The sequence below is a fragment of the Takifugu flavidus genome, chromosome 1, assembly GCF_003711565.1.
Source record: "Takifugu flavidus isolate HTHZ2018 chromosome 1, ASM371156v2, whole genome shotgun sequence".
NCBI lineage: Eukaryota > Metazoa > Chordata > Actinopteri > Tetraodontiformes > Tetraodontidae > Takifugu > Takifugu flavidus.
The window spans coordinates 797,651-825,145 of NC_079520.1; the positions used below are offsets into that span (position 1 = coordinate 797,651).

Below are 27,495 nucleotides of genomic sequence, written 5' to 3' on the forward strand. Positions count from 1 at the left end.
GCACTCAGGTAGATCACCTCTACGTTTCCTCCAATCAGAGACGGGCGTCAGTGACGTCACTCCGCCGCGGAAGGAGGCTGATATTGTATATCATCGTGTTGTTAGCGTGTTGTTAGCGTGTTGTTAGCGTGTTGTTGGGTGGTGTGCTACATGGGTTGGGCAAACATCAAGGTCCCGATTTAATGTGAAGCCCAAAGGCATCAAGGTTGACAGGAAGCAGGAACATTTGCAGCGCTCACGAGACGTTCTGGAGAACTTTTGGGTCGGCTGAGACCCGACTGTGCTGCTTCGGCCTTCGGTCTCTGGTTCAACGTGTGTGGGAGCCTAAAAATCTGGTTTAGTGGTGTTTAGTGGACCCTCGTGTGCAGGTCTGCCTGTGTCACTGAGTGGCTTCTTTCTGTTAGCTTAGCATTTTGGATGACAGCTGCCACCTCCAGCTGGGACTTGAGCCCACTCCACGCCACCCATGGGCCCGATTTAGCCAGTGTGCAGCGGTGGAGAGGCAGGAAGCATCAACAGCAGGAGTGGGGACATGAGGAGTGGGGACGCGAGTTAGGAGTGGGGACACGAGTTAGGAGTGGGGACATTAGGAGTTAGGAGTGGGGACATTAGGAGTGGGGACACGAGTTAGGAGTGGGGACATTAGGAGTGGGGACACGAGTTAGGAGTGGGGACATTAGGAGTTAGGAGTGGGGACGTGAGTTAGGAGTGGGGACATTAGGAGTTAGGAGTGGGGACATTAGGAGTGGGGACACCAGTTAGGAGTGGGGACATTAGGAGTGGGGACGCGAGTTAGGAGTGGGGACATTAGGAGTGGGGACGCGAGTTAGGAGTGGGGACATTAGGAGTGGGGACGCGAGTTAGGAGTGGGGACGCGAGTTAAGGTGGGGACACGAGTTAAGGGTGGGGACACGAGTTAAGGTGGGGACACGAGTTAGGAGGACATTTCTGTTTCTGTTGAGCTGCAAACGTCCAGCAAATGATTGACAAAGACAGCAGGAGACACTTGGATGTTTTTACTGTTCCACAGGACAGGATTCAACACATTAGCAACGCCACGACAGCCCTGAACTGCTCACTGGTTCTGGTTCTGGTTCTGGTTCTGGTAACCTGACGTCACAGCTGACAGATGTTAAAGATCCAGCTCGTGGTAACAATCACACCCTCAAGTGTGCACGTGTGCACGTGTGCACGTGTGCACAGCCAGCAGCCCGTCACCAACACGGCTGATAGAAAAATAAGCTCTGGAGCCTAAACGTACCAAAAGAGACCTTCAAAGGAAGCGTCTGGGTCAGGTGACCAAGTCAGGTGACCAAGTCAGGTGACCAAGTCTTTGGTTCAGGAAGGCAGAGGAACACAGACCGGCCCTTTAAAAGGAGGAAACTCGTCCTGCGTAAAGTCGCTGTTAAAGTTACAGCAGATAATTTGGCAATAAATAAAGAATCTGTAATAAGGAGACCACAGGAGCTCAGCTACTGTTAGCTTAGGAGCGCTAACGAGCCACTGTTAGCTTAGCAGCGCTAACGAGCCACTGTTAGCTTAGCAGTGCTAACGAGCCACTGTTAGCTTAGCAGTGCTAACGAGACACCTTTTTAGTGTCACCACACAGAACCAGCATCTGACAGTCTGTTAATTACAGAAAAGATTTAAATGCTGCTAAAGGAGACCTGAAGAGGACCACACACACACACACACACACACACACACACACACCACACACACACACACACGCACGCACACACACACACACACGCACGCACACACACACGCACACACACACACACACACAGAGCCAGGTCCCAGGTCAGTGGTTCTTCTCCAAAGTGCTCAGTGCTCCTTCAGCCTGACAAAACACAAAAATACCTTCAAACTTGTGAAGATCAAAGTTTGAAGTTTGTGATTCAACATTTGAGATTTAGAAAAATGTATAAATTAAATATGTAAATATAAAATATGTATTTCTGTCTGAAACGAAGCAGAATAAAGTCTTTTGTGACGTTTGTGATCTAATTTCTCCTCTGTGACTCACAGGCAGGGATGTTGCCATGGTTACGACTCGGAGCTAACACTCCGCTAACCTGCTACAGATTCTACAGACTAACTGGGCCTAACTGGGCCTAACTGGACCTAACTGGACCTAACCAGCTAACAAACACGGTGTCATGTGACGGGGCGTCTTACTCCACAGCGGCGGGGGGGCGGGACTTGTGTGAGGTCACTTCCTTCATCACCAGCCGCAGCAGCAGCTGCAAACACACGATCGGACGTTAGCGGTGCCGCTGATCCGAGCCCGGCAGCACGCCGACCTCCCAGCACTCACCAGCAGAGCCAGGAAGTCCGCCGTCATCAGCATGTAGAACACCTGATTCCAGCCTCCGGCAGACAGGAGTCCGGCCAGCAGGGGGCCCAGTGCTGCACCTGTGCACATCAACCTTCATCACCTGCTCATCCCCAGAACCACTTAAGCTCCCGAAGGGTTCTAAACCCGGAGTGATCATGTGATCCACCTGCACTCACCGACTGACCCGGTGCCGTCGATGATGGCGGTGACCGTGGACAGGGCTCTGGCGTTCCCCTTCAGGCTCTTGTGGGTCCCCTGAGGTGGAAGGTGGGAGGAGTTAATGGTGGATCTGAGCTCACCTGAGACCATTGAAAGAACTGAAAGGAGGCTGAACGTCACCAGGTCAGCTGACACGGCGGTGGTGATGAGGGCGTACGGGCCGTTGACCAGACCGCCGCACACCAGCAGCATGGCTGAGGAACACACGCCGTCAGAGCAGAGCAACCATTACAGCCGCCACAACAACGCCCACGAGCCACGGCCGCCGTGACGCTCGGCCAATCACGGGCGAGGAGCCCGGCGGCGAGGAGCCCGGCGGCGAGGAGCCCGGCGGCGAGCAGCCCGGCGGTGCGTTCAGGAACGCTCGTCTTACACACGCATTGACCTTTTCTGTCCTGACCTTCAGTTTTCTGCTCAAACGCATTAAAGAACGACCACGAACGGCGAAGTTACGGGACTCACCGATGGTCGGACCCAGGCCGAACCTGCTGATCCTGGAGAAGCCGTAAAGCTGCAGGAGACAGAGGAAGTCTTCAGGAACAACATTCCAAACGGACGCCGTTACCGAGACGAGCGTTTGATCCTGACAGGAAGTGTCAGGCGTGACGTCTTCCCGCCACCAGGGGGCAGCATCGCCCGCGCTGGGGGGACGGACTTTTGGAATCAGTTGTTTACATGAAACTGTATTTTGTGCTTGATTCTTTTCATAGAGCGTTTCTGCGCACTTTAGCTATAACAAATAAATCCTCTCTGTCATTTTAATGTTTCTGTGTGTTCGGAACCAGGAACCAAGTTCGGAACGGAACTCACGACTGGAGCCGCCAGCAGCAGCATGACAGCACAGGTGGAGGCTCGCTTTCCTGACCTATCAGAAAACACACCAGCCAGGATGCCTCCTGGACACACACACACACACACACACACACACACACACACACACACACACACACACACACACACACAGGTGAGCAATATATGTCAGTGTCATCTTCTTGAGTTAAAAGGACCAAAAGCTGGTAAATGCTGACAGGAAATGTCTCTGTCTCACACACACACACACACACACACACACACACACACACACCCACTCACCCACGATCCCTCCAACATCGAACAGCGTGGACAGGTCTCCAGCCTTCTTGGCGTCCAGATGAGCTGCTTTGGTCATGTAGAGCGGCAGCCAGAAGAGGAAGGTGTAGCTGACCAGCTTGGCGAAGAGCAGGCAGAGGGAGAACTCCACCACGCCCTGCCAACACACGCTGCGTCACCTCCGGACAGGGCCGCTCACGTCTGGTGTGTAACCTGTGTTCTGCTCTCACCGGGATACGAAGCGCCCCCATGAAGCTGATGGGCGATGGCTCCGCCTCCCGCCTCACCACCACCACGGGCTGCAGAGCGACAGACGCGGCGTCTCTGGGCAGCAGCAGCTCGGTGTCGCAGCTCTGCAGGAGCAGGAAGTGGATCAGACGCTCCACAGACGCTCCACAGACGCTCCACAGACATGAACCCACAACCACTCATCCTGTCCTTTATCCTGCCAACTGATTATTCCAGTGAAATCTGGATTGTCAGACATTCTCACAACCACCATAATCCAGACCTCTGTCACACGTTAGAGCCTGTAGGAGAATCTCCCACCACATGAGGAGACGCCTGAACGCACCGCGGGCTCCCTAAATCAGCCTCCGGATCAGTAGTGGATCAGTCGGTCTGAAGGGTCACAGGTCAGGTGGTGACCTGCCGACCCGCTCGGGACCTTCATAGAGCCCCGAGCGTCCCAACCAAGCCCGACCCTGAGCTACCCAGGTCCAGGAGAGGCCTCGCCTTAAGAACCCTGACCCTGAGAACCATTTTAAAATGTCCCCATTACAGGGACACACACACACAGATTCAGGCTCTCACACACACACACACACTCACACACACAATGAGGCTCACACACACACACACACACACACACAATGAGGCTCACACACACACACTCACACACACAATGAGGCTCACACACACACACTCACACACACAATGAGGCTCACACACACACACACTCACACACACACAGATTCAGGCTCTCTCAAACACACACACTCACACACACTCACACACACTTTCAGGCTCTCTCACACACAGACACAGAGATTCAGGCTCTCACACACACACACACTCACACACACAATGAGGCTCACACACACACACACACACTCACACACACACACACAGATTCAGGCTCTCTCACACACACACACTCACACACACACAGATTCAGGCTCTCTCACACACACACACTCACACACAGATTCAGGCTCTCTCACACACAGACACAGAGATTCAGGCTCTCACACACACACGCACACACACACACTCACACTCACCTGCTTGCTGCTGTCTTTGTACTGCAGACCAGCTGAGTGTCCCCTCTCACCCTTCCAGCTCCTCTTTTCCGGCTGCAGGGGGATGAAGAGGATGAGGAGACGCCATCAGAGCCGTTCAGGACGGGACTGAAGCGAAGTCTCACCTTTTTATCTGCAGATGAACTCTGGAGGTACATCCTTTTCAGGTCGTTGGGGTCTGCAGAGGGAGAAAAGGCTCGGTTCATCTCCAACTCTGACGTCTTCTGTGCCGCTCACATGAGGAACTCACGCTCGATGAGGAAGAGGAAGCAGGCCACGCCCATTCCTGCGATGATGATGCCAGGCACGATGAAGGATAAGCCCCAGTTGGAGGAGACCCAGTACCCAGCGATCAGAGAGCCCAGGATGTTCCCCACTGATGTGTGCGAGTTCCACAGGCCCATGATGAGGCCACGTCTGACAGGAAGTGACATCACAGCTTCAAAACGGCTGACTACGGTTCGCACGACGCTAGCAAACGCTGAGATCAACCAGCGCCCCGAAGCTTCGTCCCTACCGTCCTTTCCCAAACCAGTTGCCGATGCAGGTGACGACACTGGGCCAGCCGGTGGTTTGGACCAAACCGTTCATCACCTGGAAGGAGGAAGTGGAGCAGAAATAAGGACGCCGGTGTTCTGTTTCTGAGGCCGTGCGGAGAGCCCCACCTGCACGAAGATGTAGAAGCTCAGACTGTGGATGTTGTAGATGTAGCCCAGCCCGAAGAGGCAGGTGAACAGGCCGCTGGCCAGCATGCCGACGGTCAGGTACAGGCGGATGGGCAGGCGCTCCCCGATGATGCCGCTGCAGGGACACATGATGACATCACATTAACCGGGGACACGCCAGGCGCTGGAGTGTGGCGTGTTCCGTGGGCGCTACCTGAGGTACATCCCCACGGCGTAGGCACACAGGAAGGAGTAATCCATGGCTCCCAGCAGCTGCTTGTAGTTGCTCTTATCTGAGGAGGAAAGGCTTCGTTTTCAGAGCGTCCGCGTCAGCAGAGGCTCAGAACTGGGACCATACCAACCAAAAGGCTTCCAGCTGCAGCCCACATCTGTGTGAAGGAGCTGCCCGCCAGCGGACATGGCGGTGGCTAACTCGCTCACTGAGGAGCAGTTCTTATGAAGCTCGCTCTACCGAAAGAAACAGAAGCAGAGTGGATCAATATTGTGTGTGTCTGTGTGTGCGTGTGTGTGTGCGTGTGTGTGCGTGTGTGTTTACCTTGACGATACTGATGGGTTTCCTGGACAGGTGGAAGCAGGTGTAGAGCAGGAAGGTGAGGCCAAAGGTGAGGGCTCTGTACCTGCACCCAGGAGACGCAGGGGGGCAGTATTGAGCAGAACTTACCGATCTGATTCTGACGTCAGACCTGCAGCACATTTACTGAATAATCTTTATTTATGTGTAAATAAGTCCACAGATCCAAACACAGCGGAACGTGAGCCAAACTGAACTGAACCAGATCCTGACAAATTTCGGGACGTTCAAACTTCCAGTTCTGCTTCTGTACTGGTCCCAGTTTAGGACCCAGCTGTGAAAAGTCTCTCGTGTGTGTCAACGTGGAGCCGACACGAAGACCGCAAACACGTCCTCGGGTCTACACGAGTAATCAGCTGACCTCAATGCAAACACACCTGTCCGCCTGTCTCTCTGTCCGCCTGTCTGTCCGTCTGTCTGTCTGCCTGTCTCTCTGTCTGTCTGTCTGTCTGTCTGCCTGCCTGTCTGTCATCACCAGGAGACGTTGAACAGTGCATCAGGTCATATATGTTCAGAAATCAACATCAGACTTTGATCCATGTGTAGGCGTGTCTGAGGCCACGTGCACGGCTGCAGTGCTCGTCCAGACAATAAAACCGGATCAGTTCACCATCATGCCGAACTCAAGAACTGCACAGAAATGCGGCGATGACAGCTCGATTGTCCTCACAAACATAGCAAGTCCTGAGGTGGTGAAACGCACTGGCGCGGTTCGGCCACCAGGGGTCACTGTCGCCGCTGAGTCCCGAACCTCCAGCAAGACTCCACTTCCGCTCCTGTTTTACTCCCAAGAAAGCAGCTCAAATGTGGCTTTAGGCTATTTGCTATAATTTGTCCTTTCATGTAAAAACGGGATCACTTAACAAACCTGGTGACGCAGATGAATCGTGATTTAATTTAACTGCTCTTGTGATGTTTTCTCTGTAAAGGTTGATATTCCCTGTGCTCACATGTCCTCTTAGCCAGCTGCTAATGCATCTTCAGTGGGTCACTCACCACTGCTCCCTGCTGAAGGACACCAGCAGGCGGATCCCAGGAGGAACGGCAGCCATGTTTGAAGGTCCAGAAGGTTCCGTCAGATCTCCTCGACCCGAGTAGAAGCTGCTGGTTGCTGAAGGAAGAGACGCCACGGCACCATGGCAGACACGGAGAAGCTGAAAGAGAAGGAAGACTACAGTCCCTCCTCCAAATGTTGCTTTGTGCAGCTTAAAAGCAGCAACGATTTTACAGTTTTACACCTTTTATGAAAGATGGTAGAAATAAAAACAATTTAAAGAACATCTGCAGGTTTGGCTCAAACATGGAGACGCTTGAAAGTGACGTGAGAACGTGAGAACGTTTCATCCGTCTCCTCCTGCCTCTCCCTCGGTGTCTCTGCACCAGAGGAACCTCAGAACCGGAGGAACCTCAGAACCGGAGGAACCAGGGAACCCTCCCAGACACGGGCAGAACATGACTGTTAAAACCAGATCAACCAGTATTCCCAACTCTTCAACGCTGCTCATCCCAATAATAATAAATGAGAGATGGAACTATTTTAAGTGCTTTTAAACTGAAGTTCTTACAGGAAGTGTTTGTTTTATCATCGTTTCATTTTTGTAAAACGTAACTATAAACCATTGAGATGCAGAGCAGACCCACAGAAACCAGCTGGACCAAAGAAAGCGGCCTTGGCTCCGGCTTTAGGTCCGGTTCCGGCTGACCTCTGGGACCCCGGAGGGGCCAGTCACGGCTAACCGCGTTCATGACGTCACTGGCGAGTTCTGAGGTTCCTAGTCAGGTGGACCTGGGTCCCCTGACCTCAGACAGCCCGAACACCTCCGCGGCTCTGATCTCTGCATCTTCTCACTTCATAATGGGATCCAAACCAGAGACCAGAACCGGCTCGAACCTTGAAACCGGCGGTGTCCCCTGAGGATGAACATCTGAACCTTCAACTGCAGCTTTTGTCATGTTGTCTTTTCCTTCTTGTGGGTTAAACACGAATTCTCGGGAACGTCCGGGTCGAAGCTTCAGCTACTGAACGGAACCGCGGAGACGCGATTTGGGTCTCCTGTGCAGCGAATCCGGAAACAATGTCGCGCTTTGGTGTCGGCTAACATCAGACTTCCGCCTCTTTCACCGACGCTAAAAAAGACCCGCGACCACGCGCTGTCTCGTGCTCGGACCGCCGTCCCTCGTGCTCGGTCATCAGCTTACCTCGCGCCGCCAAAGCCGCCAGATTTTCGGTCAGTTTAGTTTTCAGACCCGCAACATGTCGACACTTTGTCCGAATGTCTCCCGCTCTCTCTCTCTCTCTCTCTCTCTCCTCTCTCTCTCTCTCTCTGTCACACACACGCACACACACACACACACACACACTCGATGACGTCACTGCCAGCTCGGAGGACACGGTTAGACGTGTGATTGGATGATAAAATCTGAGATAAGGTGGAGATGTTTTAAATGTTGGCTAACATAAACCTGTGGGCCAGTTATACACCTGTACCGGCCTCAGCCTTTGGAACAGGAAAGGTTTTCTGGGTCTTTATGAAGTTTAAATTTCAGTTTTGAAAAACACAACGTTCTTAAAAAACATTTCTCCATAAATGTGTTAATGTAATAATAATAAAATAACCTTTATTCTCATGTGTGTTCTCCTGGCTTTGATGCAGAGTTCATCTGTTCTAACCTAATCTAATCTGATCTAATCTAATCTAATCTAATATAATATTATCCTTTCAATGGTTTAAGTAACTGATCAGATTTTTAACTTTTTAAGATAATGTTAGATAACCTTTAATCGTCCTACAGCCGGGAAATTTGCAGCGTGCAGTACAATATACACGTTAACATCACGCACGTGACAAATGACATAAAAAATACATAAAATGAAGTACAAGTATCTAAAAACGAGGTGAAACATCTTTAAAAATTCAAATAACATTTTCAATTCCTACTTCTGTTTTATTTGTCAAACGTTTTGAAATGATTCTTTGATTTTTAGCTTGGATATGAACGAGTCTCAGCCTTGACCAAACGCGCCGTTTCTTCCCCCAGCAGGGGTCCTTTGGCGCCACCCTCCGGTGCATAATAAAAACTACAGTGGCTCTGCTCTGACGTCATTGAACCGCGCCGGAAACTGCTCAACCACAGGGAGGAAGCGAGAGAAAACTTAAGCAGAGGGAAGCTTGTTGTCTCCACGTGAGTCTACCAGTGAGCATGGTGTCGGTTCAGGAGCCGGAGGTCCAGTTCGCCCAGAGGTTAGCCTCCAATGAGAAGCCCGTCCGGACCAAGGCGATCAAGAAACTTAGGAAATACATTCTTGTCCGGTCCCAGAAGGCGGCAGGTAAGCTAGCAGCTCCAGCTAGCCGACGCGGAGCACGCTAGCTGCGGCTAATACTAAACTAGCAGTCTGATAGCAATAGTTGTGATGGTTAACGCACTTAACCAGTTGTTGAAAAAGAGATATTGATTAGTTGGTACTTTAACTCAGTCAGTTTCATCCAGAGGCCTAATAGGTTTGTATGTGTTGCCATCTGTAATGAGTATTGATTTTACAGCAGTGTGGATTATCAGATCAGTGAGTTTTTAATTATTCCAGCTGCTAATTTTCACTTGGCTGAACCATGTGTGTGTGTGTGTGTGTGTGTGTGTGTGTGTGTGTGTGTGTGTGTGTGTGTGTGTAGATGGATTCACGCCCGACGAGCTGCTGAAACTGTGGAAGGGTCTGTTCTACTGTCTGTGGATGCAGGACAAACCACTGCTGCAGGTGCGTTTCCTGGTGGATCCTGAATAAAGGAGCAGACTCCAGTAAAATGGTTGAGAGTTCAATCGTCTGAGTACACCTGGGAATTGTGACAGCCTTTTATGGGTTAGGGTAAGTGACGTGAAGAGAAATATTATCTCGCAGAAACAGAATAGTTACTTAGAATAGATTAGTCCTCCGGGCGTTGCTAACGCGGGCTGCTGAGAAGACCTGGAGCAGACTGAACACGGAGGGGGTTCTGGTAGTCGCGGCGGTGCCAGAACTCCTTCAGAGCGCTGCCGAGGCGCCCTTGAGCAAGGTACCTGCTCACATCCAGGGGTGGAGCACGGCTCCAGCACCGTCCCCGCGACCCTGAAAAGGACGAAGAGATCAAGAAAACTCATTCATAACTTGATATTCAAACAAAATATAATATTATATAATATTAATTCATATTAATATATAACACTGAGTGACGACTGTGACCAAGCCTGCATGTAACCTGCAGGTTAACGTGTCCTTTGTCAAATTGAGTTAATTAAAACTTGAGGAGTTTAACTCTCATTTTGGAGCTCGTACGTCCCGTCTTCTGGTCCATGAAGGGCCACATGAAGCTGGGCCCGGTTTACAGCCGCCTGTGGACCGACTCAGGTGCTTCTGCACCTGCAGCTTCTCACCAGAGAATCCTGTCTTTGCTTCTTTGATCTTACTCACCTTAAGGTGAAAATGAACTGTTTTTTTGGTCCGTTTCTCTGTGGATCCTCTGATGTTTCTCATCCCTCTGCAGGAGCAGCTGTCCCATCAGATCTCCAGTCTCATCCACAGTTTCCAGGATGTTGATGGACGTAAGTGTGACTTTGTTAGATCATTGGTGAGGAGGAGGAGGAGGATGATGAAGGTGCTCTGGTGAGGAGGAGGAGGATGATGAAGGTGCTCTGTCTCCCACAGAGCTGCTGTACGTGCAGAGTTTCCTGCAGACCTTTAAAAGAGAGTGGACGGGCATCGACAGGCTGAGGATGGACAAGTTCTTCCAGGTGAGGAGCAGCCAGTCTCGATGGCTGAGGAACCGTCCTGCAGCTCTTCTCACCAGCACTTTGTCTCTGACAGCTGGTCCGCTTCATGTTCAGACAGACCTTCCAGGTGCTGAAGAAGACCCGCTGGGACAGCAGGTAAGAGTGGGCGGCGCCCGGTCAGCCAGGTGGGCGGCGCCCGGTCAGCCAGGTGGGCGGCGCCCGGTCAGCCAGGCGGGCGGCGCCCGGTCAGCCAGGTGGGCGGCAGCCTTCAGCGTGTCTTCTCTCTCAGTGTTGTCTCCAGGTTCCTGGAGCTGCTCTCCACTCAGGTCCTGCAGAGCGGCGCCCAGGCGCCCTGCGGGCTGCAGTACCACATCCTGGACGTCTACATGAGCGAGCTGGCGGCGGTGGCTGCAGACGAGGTGCGTTTGTTCGGGACCTGGGTCTCTGCTGCCACAGGTGTGTTCGAGGATGATGATGATGATGATGTTCTTGTGCTTCCAGCTCACTGCTGATCAGAACCTGGTCTTCATCCAGCCCTTCTGCAGAACAGCTGCCAGAACCAAAGAGTGCGTTTCTGTAGAGGAGCTCTGCTTTAGCACGTGGCGCCGATGCTGACGTTTGGGCGCTCTTCTTCTCTCCAGCCGGACTCTGTTGGCCGCCATCTGCAGCAGCATCTTCAGCACCATCGTGGACCAGGCTCCCTTCGCCATCGAAGACTTGATGAAGGAGCTGGACTCGGACTCGGACTCGGAGCAGACGTCTGGAGAGGAAGATGAACAAACGGAAACGCGGGAAGCAAAAAGAGGCGGAGACGGGAGAAAGTCCCGGACCAACGGTGCCTGCTGCAGATTAGCATGTAGCATGTTAGCATCGCTGAGCTTCCTGTGTCAATGTGCCGACTTGTTTTTCAGGTAGAACCTCGAAGGAAGGTGATGAAAACGAGCTGCTCGACTCGGAAAAGTCCGAGTCAGCGGGTGATGAAGACGTTGGCCCGGTGCTACAGGTGGAGCCTTCATCCCGTCACCCGTCGCCTCGACAACGACGCTTCGCTTTCTGCTCACCTCCGTGTTTTTCTCCTCGCTGCTAGTTTGACTACGGCGCTCTGGCGGCGAAACTGTTTGAGCTGGCGAGTCGCAGCAGCACGCCGAGTCACAACAGACGGAAACTCTACAACATCGTCAAAATGTGAGTTGCTCGTCTTCGTGCTGTCGTTTGGCCACGAACGTCTCCTGTGGCGTCCTCAACGCCGCCGCAGCGAAGCTCAGTGTTATTAACATGTTATTAGCATGGTGGGAGCTCAGGCTGTGGGCAGCTGGGCTGGGTTGTTGGTTCGAGACCCAGAGTAGACAAACATGGAAGGTGTTCTGGTAGTGGGGGGGGGGTCAGAGCTCCCTCAGTCCGCTGCCCAGGTACCCTTGAGCAGGGCACCGAACCCACACATGCTCATCCAGGGACGGACCTGCCTTCACCCATGTGTGCCCCCTCCCGTCACCCCGAGAGGGTTAGAGTGGTGAAGGAGACGACCATCATCATCATCATCAGCTCCAAACCCCCCTCAGCAGGGAGCAGAAGAGGAAGGTGTGAAGCGTCTGCTGGAGGCTGAATCTGCTACAGTGAGACTGCAGTTCTCCTCCTGTGGATCGGCTCTGGATCAGCTCTGGATCGGCCCTGGATTAGTTCTGCATCAGCTCTGGATCAGTTCTAGATCGGCCCTGGATCAGTTCTGCATCAGCTGTGGATCAGTTCTGCATCAGTTCTGGATCAGTTCTGGATCGGCCCCGGATCAGTTCTGGATCGGCCCCGGATCAGTTCTGGATCAGTTCTGGATCGGCTTCACTGTTTCTGCTTCTAACCTGCTCTTCTTCTCTTTCCTCCCCTGGTCGACCATCAGCTTTCGGAACCTGAGCGAAGGTACGATTCCACCGTCTCCCGTCTTTGTTCCCTCCGCCTCACACTGACCTTTGACCTCTGCCCCGCCCTCCAGGAGTCTTCCCTCAGCACGAGTGTCCGGAGGAAGTGTCCACGGATGAGGATGACGACATGTACTGCAGCAGGAAGAGGATGAAGAGGAGACGCCGCATTAATGAGGAGGAGGAGGAGGGGGCGGGGCCAATCACCAAGAAGAGTAAAAGTGCGTCACGCCGCCTCGTTGGTCCAGACTTCGCTGTTCTTTTTCCTAAAGTTGTCATTCTGTAACCACGGTAACCAGGCAGCTTTGCTATGTTTTTTAAATATTTGTCTGAAGGAGCAAATGTCTGTGAGGATTTAAAGGTTTAATATTATTTTAATATGAATCGCCTCTGAGGGGCGGAGCTTAACCTGCTGTTGACATCCATTCATCTGTACCTGCTCTGGTTGCCATGGCGTCCCTTTGATTTTTATCTGTTCCAGAAAAGAAAAAAGAATCTTCTAAAAAGCCAAACGACACCGTGGAAGAAGAATCGGCTGATTTACCTGCAAATCAAGAGAAGAGGAAGAGGAAAAGCAGGAAGAAGAAGAAGAAGAAGAAGAAAGCTGTGGAGGGGGGAGGGTCTGCTGAGAGCACCCCCCAGGAGCCTTCAGACAGAGGAGAAGCTCCTGAGGAGAGGACAGCTTCCTCCATCACTGCTGTCCCCTCGGGGACCAAGGACCTGGAGGACGTTCAGGTGAACGGTGGACAACACGGTCCCCAAACTCCAGGAAAGAAGAGGAACAAGAGGAACCTGAAGAGAGAGGCAGAGAAGGCCGATGTCCCCCCGGTGACTGGAGGAACGCTCAAAGAAGCTCCAACACCAGCAACGGACGTCCAGGAGGAACCTCCTCAGGAGGAGGACGTCTCCGTGACAGCAGAGAAGAAGAAGAAGAGGCGGGTTTCTGCCCCGACAGGCGCTGAGGGCAGGAGGGAAGCTCCTCCAGAGGAAGGTGCCCCCCAGGTGAGGAGGAGGAAGATCCCCGTGGTGTTTGAGTTCGAGGCCGATGAGCTGCAGACGTCCAACGGGGGAGACGGGACGGCGAACGCCCAAACGCCACCCAAGAAGAAGAAGACCGAGGCCGACTTCGTGGCCTTTCAGACCGGCGCCGCCGTCCCCACGCCGCTGTTCTGCAGGACCAAAGGGGGCGTCGGCCAGAAGGGGACATCAAAGGTGAAGGGGACATCAAAGGTGAAGGGGACATCAAAGGTGAGCTCTCTGGCTAACTTGTGCGTGCGTGCGTGTGTGTGTCTCTGTACGTGTGTGTGTGTGTCTCTGTACGTGTGTGTGTCTCCTCCAGACAAACTAAATCCCAGAACTTCCTGTTTCTATTCTGCAGCCTCAAACTCCCAAACTGGAGTCCAAGAAAGTGACGTTTGGTCTGCGGAACAATAAAACTGCAGGTCAGAAGGTCGCCGCTCGTTAAAGTTCCTGAATCATCGTTTTAATGAACGTTGAATAACGACAAACGTGCGTTTAAGGACCAGAACGTCGTGAGTTGGTTCTGAACCTCCGCTGTGGTTTCAGAGTTCAGGAAGACGGACCGGAGCCTCCTGGTCAGTCCTGAGGGGTCCTCCCGGGTGCCCTTTGACCCCCAGCAGAAACCCAAGTTTGGCGTGTTGAAGTCTCCAGCAACGCCGCTGCGGGCCGGCGTCCGGAACAGGAAGTGTGCGGGGACGCCTCGCAGGACGCCCAAATCCCGGCCGACGGCAGCAGACTTCTTCTAACGGGTTGAAGACGTGCGGCCATCCGACCTGGAATAAACTTCCTGGTTTTCCTCATTTTAGCTTTGTTTTTGGAAAACTAGTGAGATATTTATATCAAAGTTTCCAATAAAGTTGCTCATTTTCCAGTTTTATTCGTCTGTTTTAAAACGTAAATGTTCAGATAAATCTCGGATTTTAATCCCTAATTTGGCTCCGTGTGGAAAATTCTTCTAATTGAGGGAAATTTGAATTTAGATGAATGTTTTTCAGCAGGGTGTTTCCATGAGTTGACCAGTACTGGGAACATCTTGCTACGCTAACGCTAAGTCTGATGGTTGGATGTCCCAGTCTGACCAGTAAAGACCCGTGATGGGATGATGGGATGTTCCAGCCCGAAGGGGCCTCTGATGGAAACATGGCGGTGCAGCCACGTGGTGGCGCTATAAGAACGAATCCATTTTAATGTTTTTACCTTATAGAACTTGGACGGACAAACGGGATGAAATAAAATTCCAGACGTTGTGTTTAATTTAAGGAAACGCAGTTTTAGTTCAGATTTTACCGGAAGTGGAATCATCTTAAATTAGGGGTGTGTTTCCCCGGGCCGCCTGTAGGGGCGCTGCCGCGCCATTAAAATGTCCGTGACAGCGACGCTCGTGGGCGCTTTAAAAATGATAAGAGATCGATGCGCCTTTCATCTGTCTCTCCATCCGCGTGCACCTCGTCCTCGCGCATGTGTGACTGTCACGCGCAGTCCGGGTGAAATACGTGTTTAAGCTGCTGCTTCAGCGCCACGCGACGGTGCGGGGCTCGGGAGCTGGTGTGAGGGTGAGGGTGAAGGTTCGGGTCCTGGTGCGGGTGCTGGTGCTGGTGCTGGTTCGGGTTCGGGTGCTGGTGCTGGTCACCTACGGAGGTCTTCCTCTCTTCTTCATCAGGACAAACCTGCAGCAGCTGCTGGTCCACTCACCCTCCTCCTCTCTGGTGTTTCCAGCTGTTTGCTGTGAGTACGCGCGCGCGCGCGCGTGTGTGAGGGGCGGGGTCACTTTGTAATCAGCTCAGGTGGTTCTGGCTGATACCAAAATATATACCAAAAATAGCTCACTGGTTGTCATAATCAGGTTAGCCTTAGCAACGGTGACGTTAGCGCCTCCACTGAGGCCGTTTATCAAGTTTATCAGGAAGAACTGGTGAGATTTTACCAGAAAGTGGCTTCAAAGGAAGAGTTTCCTCCATCAGCTGTAACCTTCTACACGTGAATTCTGTGGGATGAAGACGCAGCAGCCTCATCTTCATCAGCGTGTTCTGATCGTATTCGGTGTTTCTGGACAGGAAGTAGCTCAATCTGCTCCTTCATCTCCTCAATCTTCTGACCTGAATGAGGATGATGTTCATGCAGCATCTTCATCGTCACAAATGGGCATTTTTGGCAGCTGGAAACATCTGCAATGCTTGGACGTGTTAACTTCCTGTTGAAGCCCCACCCCCTGATGGCTAACAGTGACCTTTGACCCTTCTTTTGCCTCAGGTCAGGCCGCCAGCCTGCCTGACAGTCCGGGAGGACTCGGGTCCGTCCTGGAGGACACCGTCTCGCCGGCCTTTGGCGCCGCCATCATCATCATGGTCACGGTCCTGGTGTCAGGCGGCGCCTACCTGTGGTTCCTCAGGTACGTCTGCGGCGGCTGCTGCCAGCCCATGCAGGTGGAGCCCACTGCTGATGGCGAGGGCAACAAGGTGGAGGAGCAGGTGTAGCGGGGCCAGCGACAACGGAGCGGGCCGGGCTTGGACTCTCCTGCGGATCAGAGCGGTTCTGGTCCCCAACAGACATAACGGAGACCAGGCTGATGAGGCTCCTCCCCCTCAAGTCTCAATCTGATTAAAACCACCTGAGTAGGTCAAAACGAGCCTGATTAGCTTGAAGCTAAGCTGGATGAAGGTTCTCATCAGGTGTTTGTTGTGTCATGTGATGACGTTCTGCTGTCATGTGATGACGTTCTGCTGTCATGTGATGACGTTCTGCTGTCATGTGATGATGTTCTGCTGCTCCGTCCTATAAAGACGTGTTCTGGTGTCACAGCAAAAAGGGTCTTTGTGTCGTTCATGTGTTTGAGAATCTGTCAACCAAACTGGAGAAAGTTACAGGCAGTTGGACCCTCAGGGCCACCGTAGTTCACTAATTACCCTTTGTGGAGGTTCTGAGAGGAACGTGTCTGGAGGAGGTTCTGTGAGGAACGTGTCTGGAGGAGGTTCCGAGAGGAACGTGTCTGGAGGAGGTTCTGTGAGGAACGTGTCTGGAGGAGGTTCTGAGAGGAACGTGTCTGGAGGAGGTTCTGAGAGGAACGTGTCTGGAGGAGGTTCTGAGAGGAACGTGTCTGGAGGAGGCTCTGAGAGGAACGTGTCTGGAGGAGGTTCTGTGAGGAACGTGTCTGGAGGTTCTGAGAGGAACGTGTCTGGAGGAGGTTCTGAGAGGAACGTGTCTGGAGGAGGCTCTGAGAGGAACGTGTCTGGAGGAGGTTCTGAGAGGAACGTGTCTGGAGGAGGTTCTGTGAGGAACGTGTCTGGAGGTTCTGAGAGGAACGTGTCTGGAGGAGGCTCTGAGAGGAACGTGTCTGGAGGAGGCTCTGAGAGGAACGTGTCTGGAGGAGGTTCTGTGAGGAACGTGTCTGGAGGAGGCTCTGAGAGGAACGTGTCTGGAGGAGGCTCTGAGAGGAACGTGTCTGGAGGAGGCTCTGAGAGGAACGTGTCTGGAGGAGGTTCTGTGAGGAACGTGTCTGGAGGAGGCTCTGAGAGGAACGTGTCTGGAGGAGGCTCTGAGAGGAACGTGTCTGGAGGAGGTTCTGAGAGGAACGTGTCTGGAGGAGGTTCTGAGAGGAACGTGTCTGGAGGAGGTTCTGAGAGGAACGTGTCTGGAGGAGGCTCTGAGAGGAACGTGTCTGGAGGAGGTTCTGAGAGGAACGTGTCTGGAGGAGGTTCTGTGAGGAACGTGTCTGGAGGAGGCTCTGAGAGGAACGTGTCTGGAGGAGGTTCTGAGAGGAACGTGTCTGGAGGAGGTTCTGAGAGGAACGTGTCTGGCGGAGGTTCTGAGAGGAACGTGTCTGGAGGAGGTTCTGAGAGGAACGTGTCTGGAGGAGGTTCTGAGAGGAACGTGTCTGGCGGAGGTTCTGAGAGGAACGTGTCTGGAGGAGGCTCTGAGAGGAACGTGTCTGGAGGAGGCTCTGAGAGGAACGTGTCTGGAGGAGGCTCTGAGAGGAACGTGTCTGGAGGAGGTTCTGTGAGGAACGTGTCTGGAGGAGGTTCTGAGAGGAACGTGTCTGGAGGAGGTTCTGAGAGGAACGTGTCTGGAGGAGGTTCTGAGAGGAACGTGTCTGGCGGAGGTTCTGAGAGGAACGTGTCTGGAGGAGGCTCTGAGAGGAACGTGTCTGGAGGAGGCTCTGAGAGGAACGTGTCTGGAGGAGGCTCTGAGAGGAACGTGTCTGGAGGAGGTTCTGAGAGGAACGTGTCTGGCGGAGGTTCTGAGAGGAACGTGTCTGGAGGAGGCTCTGAGAGGAACGTGTCTGGAGGAGGCTCTGAGAGGAACGTGTCTGGAGGAGGCTCTGAGAGGAACGTGTCTGGAGGAGGTTCTGAGAGGAACGTGTCTGGAGGAGGTTCTGAGAGGAACGTGTCTGGAGGAGGTTCTGAGAGGAACGGTGACGTGATCAGCAGATTTCTCACCAGATTGTGCGAAGGCAGAAAAGTGTTTTAGATGCCTGAAACCTGCAGCTGCTGCTGGAGGAAGCAGAAGCGCGAAATTCTCCTTAAACTGGACCTAAAACGATGGGATGAGATGGTGGTGGGGGCGGGGCTGTGGGGGCGGGGCTGTGGGGGCGGGGCTTGGGAGAGTGACAACAACAGACATTTTTATACACCACAACATTTATTTTAGTGTTTAAACCCGTGGATGAGATCATGGTGGTGATGAAGAGGATGGTGATGAAGAGGAAGGTGATGAGGTGCCGCCTCGTCAGCAGGTCTCTCTCCAGCCTGATCAGCTCCCAGCAGGAGTTGATGATCAGACCTTCATTGGTCTGCTGACTGCAGGAGGACTCGGGGGACCAGGAGGACTCGTGGAACCAGGAGGACTCGGGGAACCAGGGGGACTCGTGGGACCAGGAGGACTCGTGGAACCAGGGGGACTCGGGGAACCAGGGGGACGAGGAGGCAGCGGCTGCTTGGTTCAGGGATTCAGCTCAGAATGTTCTGATTCTCTTGGCTGAGAATTTAAAATCAAAATGGAATTTTTGAAAAGTCCAAATTTATGGGAATTGAACTAAAGCCCGCCGACCCTCAGCTTCTGGTTTCCGTGGTAACGGATGTTGGCGTCACCCAGGAGCCGTCTGGCCTGGCCCCTCCCACTTTCACTCCGGCTCCCTTTAATTTCAGGCGCCACATTCTTCCCTCCTCAGCACCTCCACCTCCCCCGTGGGCCCGGGGATCCGCTCCGGCTCAGGGGCCCTCATCCTGGCCCTCATCCTGGCGGATCTTGGTGCTGCAGGAACAGATCAGTGCACGTTCACGCACGTTTGAGGCGCAGCATTAGTGAACCGACACGACTGAAGACATGGAAGCTTCTGCCTCTTCCTGAGCAGGAGCCATCGCCCCGTGTGGGCCGGGGGACTCACCTGTGTCCTCGGTACCTGCCGCCGTGCTGCGCCCCCCCGGCTGCTCCTCCCCTCTCACCGCAGCTCGGACCTTCTGCACCACGTACCTGCAGGCTGGATCAGAGGGGCGTTTTAAAGAGAAGAACCATCTTTTCCTTGTTCGTCTCCTCACACCAGCAGAAGCACGCTCTCCTCTGCTCATCCACACCTGTGAACACCTGGTTCAGTCACGTGATCAGTCCCTACTTTCTCATCTTTGCTGGACGTTAAAAACACCCAAAATTAAAATGGTCACCAGGTAAAGTCAAAGAAAAGCTGCGGCAATTGGAGCTTTCTTGGTTAAGTTAAGGGTTTTAATGCTTGATTAAATGTCGATTTCTGACACATATGCTGGATTTTAGTGTTATTACAGTCCGAGTCTGTGATGAAGAACCAGAATATCACAGAACCGAACCCAACAGAACATGACGTCGTCCCTGACCTTCTTCCGCGTATCAGAACTGCTGACTCATCCTGCCTCACTTCCGCCGAGTCAGCGGCACATTTAAAGGTTCTACACCGATAATAAAGCGTTCTGGGGCAGGAATGGGAAGCATTCGGTCCCGGACCAACCCGGACCAACCCGGATTAACCATATTAAGCAGATTAATCACATTAAGCAGGCTCACCGTTGACGATCAATCAAACCATGTCGCAGGTAAACGCTCCTCGTGACGACTCAACAACGGCCTCTCCGTCAACTGGCCCCGCCCACTCTGACCTGCCACTGACCCCGCCCCCGGTTACCTGGGATTGACTCCGCCCCTGCTGAACTTGTCTACAAGCTTCACTGATGAATCACGTTCATAATTCTAGTCGGAAAAAATGTAAAAAAAATCATGTTTAAACCTCTGGTGGGTCGCTGTTACAACAGACGTAATAATCGATTTTTATCACCTAATACATCTGTTTTACCTCTAGAAAGATCGACTAATAACGTCGGTTGTAGTCACGTGGTTGCTTGATTTAAAATGCGCTAAATTGTAAAAAGTCCAGTGAATAAATGAAATTAGCCACGGTGTAGTACCCGCATCTGGCCACCCAGTGGCGCTGTGCGCTCGTAAAATGCAATGAGCTTTCCGAATTAGCGAGTGGAAGCGTAGAAGAAGACGTTTCCCGTGAGCGACAGAAACGAGCGGAAATTTATTCGGACTCCAGAAAAGGTGCGTGATCGTTTTTGGTCCCGGTTCGAACAGTTTAACGTAAAAACGTCCCAGCTGCGCGTGAGTGGAGGCCGCTGCGCGAGCAGCTCACCGTTAGCATGTAGCAGGAGCTGCTAGCTGTTAGTGTAGTGATGAGAATGATCACTCGTTCAGTCAGAACCACCGACCCAGAACCGACCTTTGTGCTTTCGTTTTGCTGGAGGAGCTTTTTGTTATTATTTCATAAACCATCTTCATGTGCTGTATTAAAAATATAATTATTTAATGTCTTTACTCGATCACGCAGCCTATTCTGACATTACAATATTGGTCTCATGAAATATTGGCTGTAACCTTGGGTCGGTGCTCGTTATTATCCTGGTATTTCAGTTTCGGGTCTCATGAAGTGGTGAATGTGAGATGTGATGGGTTCTGTTGCAGGTGGAGAACCAGAGGAGCTGCTTTGGTTAAGGTCTGGGGAGGAGGACCGGGACTGGTTTTAATCCGACGTTAGCGGCGGTGCACTGGGAAGTGATGGCTGGTTTCCTGGACAACTTCCGCTGGCCAGAGTGCGAGTGTGTGGACTGGGGGGAGAGGAGGAACACCGTGGCGTCGGTGGCCGCCGGAGTTCTGGTCAGTTCCGGCTGTTCTGCCCGTGTGTGTGTCACTTCCTGTCCTGAAGGTGAGCTCACCTCTGACCTCTGTCCTCAGTTCTTCACAGGCTGGTGGATCATGATCGATGCAGCCGTCATGTATCCGTCACAGGAGCAGATGAACCACGCCTTCCACACCTGCGGCGTCTTCTCCACCTTTGCCTTCTTCATGTATGTGCTGGAGCTTCTCGCTCTGTCGTGCTTCATAACGAAGTAGCAATATTGATGTGACACAGGAATGATGATCTGAGAGTGTTATCATGATTCAGCACGGCGCGGTGAGGTCAAAGGTCACGATTGTGTGCCCAGATGTTGCTCCTGTAGTGAGCCTGGTCCCTGAGGACCACCAGGCTGCCCTGTTCGTGTCCTGGGAACATCCCAGAAGGGAGCTGGCTCCTGACCAGTGCCTCCAGTCTCTCCCTTATTCAGGGAACGGGTGCACGTGAGCGGCTCGTCTCATGTCCTCTTGTGCTTTCGTGCACCTCCTGGAAGTGTTGGGAGGAGCTGCAGGTGTGGGCTCACCTGACCCGACCACACTCAGCCCAGTTTGTGGAACATCTCAGATGATCTGTGAAGAACTTCCCCTCAGAACAAAGACGCTCCGATGCAGCCGAGTCAGCAGGACGGCTTCCACAGCCTGGAGCTGCGGGCTCGGCGCTGGTTCGGTTCTGCTGACCGGACTCGCTGCTGGATCTCCTCAGTCATTCGCATGTTTTGTGGGCAGGATCAACGCTGTTTCTAACGGGCAGGTGAGAGGAGACACGTACGGCGAAGGCTGCCTGGGCAGGACAGGTGAGTGTCCTCCTCACCTGCAGCGAGAACGTCGTCCCAGACCGGTTCCGCCTCCTGCTGAGGGGGTTGGACCGAACGCTGGGTTGGACTGAACCGTGTGTCCCCGCAGGAGCTCGTCTCTGGTTGTTCATCGGCTTCATGATGATGTTCGGGTCGCTGATCGCCTCCACCTGGATCCTCTTTGGTGCCTACGTGGTCCCCAGTGAGTGCTGCCTCCCCACCGCTCCTCTGCCTTCGCTGTTGTTGCTGGACTCAAAGTCTGGTCTTTGTTTCTAGAGCTGGGGGTGGCGCCTGGACTGGCCGTCTTCTTCCAGAACGTTTTCATCTTCTTCAGGTTGGTGTTTTGAAGGTTCCTTTGCGATCTGCTCAACAGTTGCAGCTGTCAGAACCAGAGTGAGCGGGCTACAGACGCCGCGCAGCTGCATTCTAACAGACCCACCTGAGGGGGATCAGCTTCACCGGCTCCCAGTCGTGGTGGGTTCCTCACCTTGTTTCCGTGTCTCCCTGCAGCACCCTGATCTACAAGTTCGGACGCACTGAAGATTTATGGGGCTAGATGGTTCAGGACCGGCCCGATGGTTCAGGACCGGCCCGATGGTTCAGGACCGACCCGACCAACAAGTCACTCCTCACAAATGTCCTCACGTCCATCAGAAAATATGGAGCTCGCCCTGCTAGAACACTCAGATGTCCTCACACTGTAGTGGAGACCAAAGGGTCCGTTTAAGTGTAGGAACACGAGCACACACACACACAGGTTTAGGTAATTGCCCCTTCTGCCCCGGTTGGTTGGTTTCTACCTCTGGGTAGTTGATGGCGTAATTGAATCCATGTCAAAGGGAAAGGACGGTTTGATTAAGATTAAGATGAACTTTATTCATCCCCGTGGGGAAATTGATGAGGTCTTTGTTAATTTATTGACTTTACAAATGGAGGTGACGTGACGACCCTCCGCTCTCCTGAAGCTGCTCGTGCACGTCGGTGAGCACGTGCACTGTGTTTCTATTTATTGGTGGAGGTTTTAGTGAAGTGTTGTCCTCCCACTTTTAAATGTTTTAGCCTCTTGTAATGAATGAGTGTCACTATTTCCAGTAAGATCAGCGTTTTTTAAGATGTAACTTTGATTTAAATGGAGTAAAAACAGAATCTGAACATTCGTCGCGATTTCTGATCCGTCGAGACAAAATGTGAATAAAGCTTTTTCTTTTTTCCAAATGTAACAGTTGGGAATTTAATCTTTCTTTGAAAAAGCTGTGTGCACGTGCACGTGCACTGAGTGTTCTGCAGTGCCCTTCACAGTGTGGGACAGTAAAAAGGTTATTCAGAATAAACAGTGGTCACATGACCAAACGCTGCAGGCGGTCCCGGTTCTGCCTGTACGTCGACCCCGAAGGGATTTAATGCGTTGTGGGGGGGGGGGGGGGCACGGCTGCACCTCGACAGGTGCACCTGCGGAGCTCCGATTAGAGTTTCCAGAGACCAGTCAGTGTTGCTCCAGCGCGGGACAGGAGGCCCTGAGGGGCGTGCACGGGCTGCTGGCCTGGATGGAGGTCACCCGGTCAAAGTGCTCTTCAGGGTCGATGCTGGACACGCGGATGTGACCCTCAGAGGACAGATCCTGGAAGAACTGGAGGAGAGGGACACCTTCAGGTCAGTCCGTCGCCCCGTGTGTGCGTGTGTGTGTGCGTGTGTGTGTGTGTGCGCACTCACGTGCTGAGAGAGCGAGTGTCTGTTGCTGCGCAGCCACCGCTTGACGCTGCCACAGCGAAACATGAACAGGTAAACTACGAGGGGCGTCAGGACGGCGGGCAGCACCACCAGCAGCACCACCGCCAGGATCCACGTCTGCTTGGACTGGTGTTCTGCAGGAGACAGAAACCTTCACGGACCCGACGGGACCGGACACGTGAGCGGAGGTGGACGTGCTTACGGGACAGCGGGATGAGCTGGCAGGAGATGCAGCTGGGCGGCCCGGCGGGGCGCTGGTACAGGAGGAACTGGGTCATGACGCAGTACCGCTGGCCTTCCTGCAGCCCCTGGATGGTGACAGAAGACACCTTGTCCACGTAATCCTGCAGAGGACAGAGACGCACATCAATCGGAGCGCGCTCTCTTCCGAACCCGGAGCCGGATCAGCGCCTCAGGACGCCGGCCTTCACCTTGAGCGGTTCTCCCTCTTTGCCGTAGAACACGCGGTGTTTGGCGTGAGCAGCGTGTTCCAGAGCCAGGCTGTGGTTCCCCGGCAGGTGGACGGTCAGGGACCCGGGCCGGGCGCTCAGGCGGACCTCCGGGGTGCACGGGTCCCCTGGTGGAACAAATCAGCCGGTGAGCAGGTCAAACCCAGCTTTGTGTCCGGGGATCGGCCCGCTCCCTGGAGCCGTTCGCCACCGGACCCCCCCAGTCCTGAGAGCTGCTCACCGAACTTGCTGCAGGCCTGGACGGGCTCAGACGTCAGCCCGCGCCGGACCGCCTGCACGCGCAGCAGCGTGCAGCCGTGCTGGTCGGCGCCGCCTGCCGACGTCACGTTGCATTGGCTGGACGATATCTGGACGCAGTCGGGGACGTCCGTCCACCCGCTCTCATGGAAGCTGAGGCGGAACATTTATATTAGTGTGTGAGGCGTTCAGGGCCCAACCCTCAAGAAAGAGCTACTCATTAAAAATGCTATTTTGTTGCGTGTAGTTTAAAGAAATTCATTTGAATGGTGACGAATAACGAAACAGAAACTACAGCAGCTCCACGTTAACGAGGCAGAGGGTCGTTCTTACCTCCGGTACTGGACCGTGAAGGTGACGTCTGGCTCCTCGGGGGCAGGGGTCCAGGTCAGCAGCCACCTCGCCACATGGACCCCCTGCGGGGGCCCCGGGGGCCCCTCCAGGTACGCTGGAAAGAGAAACCCAACATCTTCATTGACCTTCACGTGAACATTAACGACTCCATCAAACCTTCAGCTTCTGAAGATCAAACAACCCGAAACTGATTGTGACACTTTAACAATTTCAAAAAAACAACCAACACAGCCGATTTTGAGTTTTAACACGACTCAAAAATGTTGGTTTTCAGCCGATTCTTCTTCCTCGTTATTAAAAAAAAAATCTCATTATTGACACTTTATTGTGGTTAGTTTTCAGTAAATAGAATATGAGTCCAACATTTACATCAGAAAAATTCCAATTCTAGTTTAAATTGTATCTCAGTATTTCCATCTAAGGCCAGTTGGATTTAAAGGAATTCCATCCAGGTCCAGAAGAATTCCGGTTTCTGAAAACTCAACTGGACTTGCAAGTTTAGGCGACCACTAACGAGAGTTAACCAGTCCAACCCTGGGATTCCACCACTTAAGTTAGCATGAATTAGACTGATTGTAAAGTCTCATGACTGAACAAAACAACACTGACAGGTCGAACTGAATATCAGGTAAACAAAGGACACATACAGTGGTGGTCAAAGTGCTGAGAGAAAACTGGTCAGGAGGGTGAAGAGTCAACCCAGGAGCACCAAAAAGCAGATCTGCCAAGAATCAGAAGCTGCTGGAACACAGGTCAGTGTCCACAGTCAAGCGTGTTTTGCATCGCCATGGCTGCCGTACAAGAAGGAAGCCCCTGCTCCAAAAGAGGCACCTTAAGGCTCGACTAAAGTTTGCTGCTGATCACATGGACAAAGATAAGACCTTCTGGAGGAAAGTTCTGTGGTCAGATGAAACAAAAATTGAGCTGTTTGGCCACAATGCCCAGCAATATGTTTGGAGGAGAAAAGGTGAGGCCTTTAACCCCAAGAACACCATGCCTACCATCAAGCACGTGGTGGTAGTATTATGCATGATTTACAGAGTCAATGGGACAATGAAGAAGGAGGAGTACCTTCAAATTATTCAAGAAAACCTAAAGTCATCAGCCCGAAGGTTGGGTCTTGGGCGCAGTTGGGTGTTCCAACAGGACAATGACCCCAAACACACATCAAAAGTGGTAATGGAATGGCTAAATCAGGCTAGAATTAAGGTTTTAGAATGGCCTTCCCAAAGTCCTGACTTAAACCCCATTGAACATGTGGACAATGCTGAACAAACACGTCCATGTCAGAAAGCCAACAAATTTAACTGAACTGCACCAACTCTGTCAAGAGGACTGGTCAAAGATTCAACCAGAAGCTTGAGGATGGCTACCAAAAGCGCCTAATTGAAGTAGAAATGGCCAAGGGACATGTAACCAAATATTAGCATTGCTGTATGTATATTTTTGACCCAGCTGATTTGGTCACATTTTCAGTTTACCCATAATAAAGTCATAAAAGAATCAAACTTCATGATTGTTTTTTATGGCAAAGAAGTATCTGTTCCAATCATTCTATGAGAGGAAAATCTGATTTGTAGAAATAACTGGGACCTCAAGACAGCCATGACATTATGTTCTTTACAAGTGTATGTAAACTTTTGACCACCACAGTATTTGCGTTGAGCGCTAGCTTACAGGATGCTAACAAAAACTTACCTTGGACGATAAAGCTAAAGCACAGCAACGTCAAAAACATGACGACGGTGTCATTTCACCGAAGTGAACCGAGTCCAAACCAGTTTATCATCGTTTAGGTTTCAACGTGGGCCGACAGAGATAGTTAAACCATCCAATAATGCTAATATGCGAACAATATGAAGGCAACTAAAAGGAACGGAAGTAGCGCCCGGAAATGTCGCAATACTGGGCGGGGCCGCCAGTGACGTCACCCGTCCGCCATGTTGCTGAAGCACAGCAACTTCCGCCCGCTCAAATATTTAGGCCCCAACAGCAGAAGCGATTCTAGAACTTTGCTGATCCCAAACATCAGTTAAGCAGGAATTTGAGGTTATATATTAATAGGTATAGGTATAATACGTCTACTCTGGTTGGCCCGAAGCATATCCTACTGCAAAAGAGGATGCAGAGGCAGTGATTAAAGCATTGATCAACTACTACATTCCAAATCATGGGTTCCCAATACACATCAGATCAGATAACGGGACCCACTTTAAAAACAAACACCTGGAAAAAGTTGAAAAAATGATGGGTCTCAACCACAGTCCCAATGAAAAGTTGAGAGAATGAACCAAAACATTAAAAACAATTTGGCAAAAACAATGGCTACAACAGGCCTAAATTGGGCAGATGCCCTGCCACTAGTATCAATGACTATCAGGTACTCAGTGAACAGGATGACAGGGTTCACTCCCTTTGAGCTCCAACATGGGTGTCCTTTCCCAAGACCCTGGGGCGCCGTGGGACCACCAACGTACTGCAATACAAAGGTAAAGTACAAAATCCTTAATCACCTCTCTACCCCAACCCCTGCGGAAGAGACCTGACCACTGGTAAAGAGCTCCTCCCTAAAGCCTTCAAGCATAAGTGGCAGGAGCCTCATTGGACTGGTCCCTTCAAAGTTGTCGCTCGGACCAACACCGCTGTCCGATTTGAGGGCAAAGGATCCACTTGGTATGACCTCTCTCAGTGTGCAAACATTCCCAGGACATCAGAGGATAAAGCAACAAAGGGTCTGCGACGTCAGAAACCCCTGACACGAAACAGGTGAAGTGCTAGTAACCTCTCCCTGCAACGATGGAAGACATTGAGACCTGGAACCCAAAGCCTCATCTAGACTACCAA

The 27,495-nt window shown here is 52.3% G+C and overlaps 4 protein-coding genes and 3 long non-coding RNA genes across 13 annotated transcripts; 3 read left to right on the plus strand and 4 right to left on the minus strand.

Annotated features, from left to right (window-relative positions):
- Window positions 1-1,001: 1,001 nt before the first annotated feature.
- Window positions 1,002-8,515, minus strand: slc37a1 (solute carrier family 37 member 1). Of its 4 annotated transcripts, none has more exons than XM_057053712.1 (19): window positions 8,407-8,515; window positions 7,204-7,361; window positions 6,172-6,253; window positions 5,978-6,083; window positions 5,830-5,908; window positions 5,616-5,751; window positions 5,468-5,544; window positions 5,201-5,367; window positions 5,076-5,128; window positions 4,933-5,004; window positions 3,880-4,002; window positions 3,653-3,806; window positions 3,371-3,456; window positions 3,023-3,071; window positions 2,681-2,754; window positions 2,518-2,596; window positions 2,321-2,418; window positions 2,182-2,246; window positions 1,002-1,843 (listed from the first exon to the last, which is right to left on the minus strand). In XM_057053712.1, exons 2-19 carry the CDS (start codon window positions 7,257-7,259, stop codon window positions 1,828-1,830), a joined length of 1,572 nt encoding a protein of 523 aa, XP_056909692.1. In that variant the 5' UTR covers window positions 7,260-7,361; window positions 8,407-8,515; the 3' UTR covers window positions 1,002-1,827. The 4 variants fall into 4 exon arrangements, with proteins under 4 accessions (XP_056909692.1, XP_056909701.1, XP_056909683.1 ...); XM_057053721.1 differs by lacking the exon at window positions 8,407-8,515 and adding an exon at window positions 8,099-8,238; XM_057053703.1 differs by lacking the exon at window positions 8,407-8,515 and adding an exon at window positions 7,849-8,091.
- Window positions 8,301-14,748, plus strand: LOC130537128 (ribosomal RNA processing protein 1 homolog A-like). Its single transcript, XM_057053648.1, has 16 exons — window positions 8,301-8,435; window positions 9,247-9,535; window positions 9,876-9,958; window positions 10,722-10,779; window positions 10,883-10,968; window positions 11,042-11,103; window positions 11,237-11,366; window positions 11,449-11,513; window positions 11,589-11,782; window positions 11,859-11,950; window positions 12,035-12,132; window positions 12,839-12,858; window positions 12,932-13,078; window positions 13,339-14,105; window positions 14,236-14,299; window positions 14,424-14,748. Exons 2-16 carry the CDS (start codon window positions 9,409-9,411, stop codon window positions 14,621-14,623), a joined length of 2,193 nt encoding a protein of 730 aa, XP_056909628.1. The 5' UTR covers window positions 8,301-8,435; window positions 9,247-9,408; the 3' UTR covers window positions 14,624-14,748.
- Window positions 8,953-10,832, minus strand: LOC130537475 (uncharacterized). The gene is made up of 2 exons (XR_008953631.1): window positions 10,649-10,832; window positions 8,953-10,306 (listed from the first exon to the last, which is right to left on the minus strand). It is a non-coding gene; the product is annotated as an uncharacterized LOC130537475 (long non-coding RNA).
- A 3,456-nt stretch (window positions 14,749-18,204) lies between the features above and the next one.
- Window positions 18,205-19,624, plus strand: LOC130537470 (uncharacterized). The gene is made up of 2 exons (XR_008953628.1): window positions 18,205-18,661; window positions 18,698-19,624. It is a non-coding gene; the product is annotated as an uncharacterized LOC130537470 (long non-coding RNA).
- LOC130537455 (uncharacterized) lies at window positions 18,494-20,786 on the minus strand. 2 transcript variants are annotated; one of them, XR_008953623.1, is made up of 4 exons: window positions 20,772-20,786; window positions 19,905-20,087; window positions 19,258-19,350; window positions 18,494-19,124 (listed from the first exon to the last, which is right to left on the minus strand). It is a non-coding gene; the product is annotated as an uncharacterized LOC130537455 (long non-coding RNA). The 2 variants fall into 2 exon arrangements; XR_008953624.1 differs by lacking the exon at window positions 20,772-20,786 and adding an exon at window positions 20,191-20,205.
- LOC130537416 (transmembrane protein 50B) lies at window positions 20,283-23,082 on the plus strand. Of its 3 annotated transcripts, none has more exons than XM_057054248.1 (7): window positions 20,283-20,438; window positions 20,859-21,050; window positions 21,129-21,241; window positions 21,795-21,862; window positions 21,972-22,064; window positions 22,139-22,196; window positions 22,373-23,082. In XM_057054248.1, exons 2-7 carry the CDS (start codon window positions 20,952-20,954, stop codon window positions 22,416-22,418), a joined length of 477 nt encoding a protein of 158 aa, XP_056910228.1. In that variant the 5' UTR covers window positions 20,283-20,438; window positions 20,859-20,951; the 3' UTR covers window positions 22,419-23,082. The 3 variants fall into 3 exon arrangements, with proteins under 3 accessions (XP_056910228.1, XP_056910236.1, XP_056910219.1); XM_057054256.1 differs by lacking the exon at window positions 20,283-20,438 and adding an exon at window positions 20,505-20,776; XM_057054239.1 differs by lacking the exons at window positions 20,283-20,438; window positions 20,859-21,050; window positions 21,129-21,241 and having other exon boundaries at window positions 21,406-21,862.
- Window positions 22,761-26,547, minus strand: ifngr2 (interferon gamma receptor 2). The gene is made up of 7 exons (XM_057054147.1): window positions 26,350-26,547; window positions 24,631-24,745; window positions 24,281-24,450; window positions 24,022-24,167; window positions 23,793-23,934; window positions 23,573-23,724; window positions 22,761-23,489 (listed from the first exon to the last, which is right to left on the minus strand). The coding sequence occupies exons 1-7, from the start codon at window positions 26,387-26,389 to the stop codon at window positions 23,346-23,348; spliced, it is 909 nt and encodes a 302-aa protein (XP_056910127.1). The 5' UTR covers window positions 26,390-26,547; the 3' UTR covers window positions 22,761-23,345.
- Between the last annotated feature and the right edge of the window lie 948 nt (window positions 26,548-27,495).